General features: G+C 37.4%; 1 protein-coding gene across 2 annotated transcripts; it reads left to right on the forward strand.

Annotated features, from left to right (window-relative positions):
• Positions 1-975: 975 nt before the first annotated feature.
• On the forward strand, positions 976-3,674 carry LOC120266605 (transcription factor bHLH130-like). Of its 2 annotated transcripts, none has more exons than XM_039274245.1 (7): positions 976-1,095; positions 1,205-1,724; positions 1,945-2,258; positions 2,338-2,487; positions 2,675-2,740; positions 2,821-2,889; positions 2,974-3,674. In XM_039274245.1, exons 2-7 carry the CDS (start codon positions 1,442-1,444, stop codon positions 3,046-3,048), a joined length of 957 nt encoding a protein of 318 aa, XP_039130179.1. In that variant the 5' UTR covers positions 976-1,095; positions 1,205-1,441; the 3' UTR covers positions 3,049-3,674. The 2 variants fall into 2 exon arrangements, with proteins under 2 accessions (XP_039130179.1, XP_039130181.1); XM_039274247.1 differs by having other exon boundaries at positions 976-1,092.
• The last annotated feature ends 612 nt before the right edge of the window (positions 3,675-4,286 follow it).

Raw genomic sequence — 4,286 nt, forward strand, 5'->3', positions numbered from 1 at the left:
TATATATATATATATATGCATGTATATATGAGTATATAGCTCTTTAAGTTATTTGATAGGCATTTAATTATTTTTTATTATCTTTAACCCTTATAAAATTTAAATTTATTAATGTATATATATAACTCTTAAAAGTTGAGACGTGGGATTTGAATTTTTTCATTTTTACTTTTTATAACATATAAAATTTAAAATTATTATTATATATAATATAATAAAAATTAAAAACCAGATCGAATTTGGATATCTGATTTTTAATTTCTCGCCCCTATCCGACCTGGTTTTCATCTAAAAAAATTCAGATCGAGTACTCGACCATTTTTTTCAAATGAGATACTCAAAAAAATTAGGGTCAAAAAATTGGATATAGGATCAGATCATCATCCGGATTTTTTTACCCACCCACTTGAACCCAGTGGTTTTGGTAAAAGTGAGTTTGGTGTATTTTTTTTCACAAAATTCCAATAAAAAAGGCCTAAATTTTTTTATTGAAATAAAAAAAAAATCTTTACTTGTGAAAGGCCAAAAACAAGAAACCATTGGAAACCTCGAGATTGGTGATACTAATTGATGATTGGCGCTCAGCCGTAGGATGGTTGACTGACGAGTGGGTTGGGTGGCAACCTTCCACGTTTCTATAATTCAACCGTACATTTGTCGAACGGCTGAAATCGAGAACACGAATCTCAAATGATGACGTTGACAGTAGTCACGGGTGAAAGGACAAGCTCCGATTGGCATCACGCACGGGCTTCTCGTTACTCTGTGACGCAATTAGCCCCCTCTTTTCAACAAATTACGTAAACTGCACCAAATAACCATCTAGCCAATGAAAACGCAACACGTAGCTGGAATATGTTAACATAGTTGAATCAAAAGTTTTTTCGTAAATAAGTCTCAAATCGAGGGGCGAAGGCGTCAGCGGGCATTTATAAATGGCGGGGTGGGATTGAACGAGATGATGCAGCTCGCGAGTTTCAGTTCTTTGATTTCAGTGATTCAAAGAGACCAAGTTAAAAGAGAAGAAAAAACGAGCTTGAGAATCATCAATGGCGAGGTGTTCGTGTGTGTTGGATGGATTTTGAGAAGGAGGTGGTGAGAGGAAGTGGAATTCATGGCTTTTTATTTTATTGTTATTATTATTTTATTTATTTTTTTTGTGAATTTGTGATTGAATTTTGCGGTTTTTTAATGTGATTTCTAGGGTTTGAGATGGAGGCGGAGTTGTGAGTTAAGGGATTTGGATCATGGAATTGCGTTTCTTGAGCTGCGTTAATGGCGGGTTTGTGAGAAAACAATTTGGTTTTTTTGTAAGTTTTGAGCTGAGAATGGATTATTAGAAGTTGGGGTTTGGTGAATTATTTCTTGAGATTTGGATTGTGATCTTTGTCCCTTGTCGAGGGATCGCAATCTCATATTCAGCTCCAAATCCAGCCTCCAGATGAGTTCCGGGCCTCCCGGCGAACTCCTCCGGTACCGGTCGGCACCAAGCTCGAGCCTTGGCGAGGTATGCGATGACTTTCATGCTGCCGACCACGCCTCCAGCCCTGAATCCATGCTTGCCCGCTTCCTCTCTGATTTGCACACTCCTCTGCCTACTTCCCCTGCGCCGCTTCCCACTTGCCGTCCGATGGAGCACGTTGGCACCCTCGAGCCCTGCTCCAATCTTGCCAGACACAGTAGCTCTCCAGCGGAGTTCTTCTCTCACTCAAACGTAGACAATGGTATTAACTCTTTCTTTCTATCTCTCTTTAGGTTTGGGATGAAGCACTTGTTTGAAAGAATAGGATTTGGCTTCAATTAATGGCTGAGGTTGATCTAATTTTTTTATTTATGGAAATTTACTAGTTGAATAATTTAAGTGAGCATTTAACATGATTTTGTAGGATTAGAAATAATCTTGTCTTGAATTTGATGCCAGTTTTTTCCCATTGAGTTTTGTAGGTTTTGGTGTGATGAGAAGCATTGGTGGTGTTAGAAATGGGAATGACACCATGGGTGAAGCTGGATTGCAGCAAAGCAGGATAAATCAGCAGATAAGCTTCTCGTCGAGGCAAAGTTCTATAATGTCTCAGATATCAGAAATCGGGAGCGAATGCCGGGCCGGTGGCAGCCCTGAGGAGAGTAACTTAAGAAGCAGCAATGGGAATGCTGGCTGTTATATCTCCGGGCATTCCCCTGGTTCTTTCGATGAATCTTCAATGCTGTCCAATAACTTCTTGGCTTTCAAGAGAGATTTAAAGCAAGCAGAGCCTCAGGTATTTCTGTTGAATTTTTCTGTTGTCTGTGATTATCAAAGTTTTCATTCATGCATTTATTGATGGTTTTTTTGGGCAGAGCCGTGGTCTGACACATCAATTTAGTTTGCCAAAGACTTCATCAGAAATGGCTGCCATAGAAAAATTGTTACAATTCCAAGGTTCGGTTCCATTTAAGGTTCGAGCTAAGAGAGGGTGCGCTACTCACCCTCGAAGTATTGCAGAGAGGGTAAGCTTTTCAATTTGTCATTCACTGCCAACTTGAATCAAAGATTAGTTGATTGGAATGCCATTGGTTATTATCCTGTTGATAAAGAGCCAAACCAAGAATTCTTTATCATTAAAAATCATAGAGCTGTCTTAATTAGTTGATCTTTCATTCTTCCTCATAAAATTACTCTTCTGAACTATTTCAGGTAAGGAGAACTCGGATTAGTGAAAGGATGAGAAAGTTACAAGTGCTGGTTCCTAACATGGAGAAGGTATCAATACTCTGCTCAATGTAACAGTAAATCATCTATCAGTCACTAGAATTCCTTATGTATGTTTACTTTCTCTCCAGCAAACCAACACTGCAGAGATGCTAGATTTTGCAGTTGAATACATAAAGAATCTTCAGAAACAGGTCAAGGTACGCATTCTCTCAACTTCCCACGCTTATGTAAAAATGTCTCCCTTGGTCTATCAATATAAATGAGATTGCCACCTCTTTTAGATGCTATTGGATAATCAATCCTGCTGCACCTGTGCTTCAATCAAACAAAAATCTCATCCAAATCAATCGGCTTAAACTTCTGTGATGCATGGAGGCCCCTGTTGAAGGTATAATAAACCAAAAGATTGTCAATGATAGCAATGTTAGAATTTATGGAAGTTCTCAGCTCCAATACATAACTGCAGAAATAAATAGTGTCACTGTTTGTAATTTTACTGAAATTGAATAGAAAGTGAGAAGATCGGCCCAACCGTATCGAATAACTCTTATTGGGTGCTTGCCAATCAGAATCTGTGACGATATAGATGAGAGATTCTCAATCTTCAGTAAAGGATGAGAGAAAAAGAGAGTGGTGATGGAGACTCTTGTGTAATTTGAGATATTGTAGTGTATGTATACCTTTCAATCTTTGCCATTTTTGTGACCACTGTGAAAAGTTCAATAGAGATACTGCACTGGATTTGATAAGAATTGGTCCCCAGTTTCCCACTTTGAATGGACTGCACTACAACAGGCATCTTCTTCTCCATTGATGAAGTTATTCTCAGATAAATAATAGTATAAAGCCGATGAGATAAATAACAATCGGTTAAAATGAGCTTATCTGACATGATCTCAATTTGATCTTGTATTTCTAAGTTATTTAGTTCTTTGTGAGTTCATGCTATAAAGCTGTTTTAGGTTGCTTATCGCATTCTAATTGTACTATAAGGGTGTGTTTGGATACAAAGTTTGATCCCCAAAGATTGGGGATCAACCCTTGTGGCATATACATGTCCATGTTTGGCCATGCACCAAAGGGTATGGGAAGGGGATGAGGAAGGGAATGTACGCCTCTCAAACCCTTCATGCTCATCCCTAGGGGTGAGCAAAACCGGATCAGATACCCGGTTTTTCGGATCGGCAAAAGCTTGACTCGTATCCGACCTGGTTTAAACCGGATACTAAAAATCGGGTACCCGGTTTAAACCGGATCGGATATCGGATATCCAGATTCAAATTAAGTTTCATCTACTCCATGGATTTTTTTTATATAACAACATCAACATTCATAAAAAAAACAAATATGAGAAACTTGTAACTTATAAAAAGGATTAAAACCTTACATTATTCTCCCCACAAAAAAATTCAAAAAAATAATAAAGAGTTTCACCGACACAAAGATTTGAAATTTTTTTCCTTTTACTTTTAACCCTATAAGAGTTTAAATTTATTAATATGTATATATATATATATATAATAATAATGTAACTATATAAGTAACTCTTTAAGTATTTAAACAAGGGGTTTTAATTTTTTTTTTTCTACTTACG

This window comes from Dioscorea cayenensis, chromosome 8 (assembly GCF_009730915.1).
Source record: "Dioscorea cayenensis subsp. rotundata cultivar TDr96_F1 chromosome 8, TDr96_F1_v2_PseudoChromosome.rev07_lg8_w22 25.fasta, whole genome shotgun sequence".
Classification (NCBI taxonomy): Eukaryota; Viridiplantae; Streptophyta; class Magnoliopsida; order Dioscoreales; family Dioscoreaceae; genus Dioscorea; species Dioscorea cayenensis.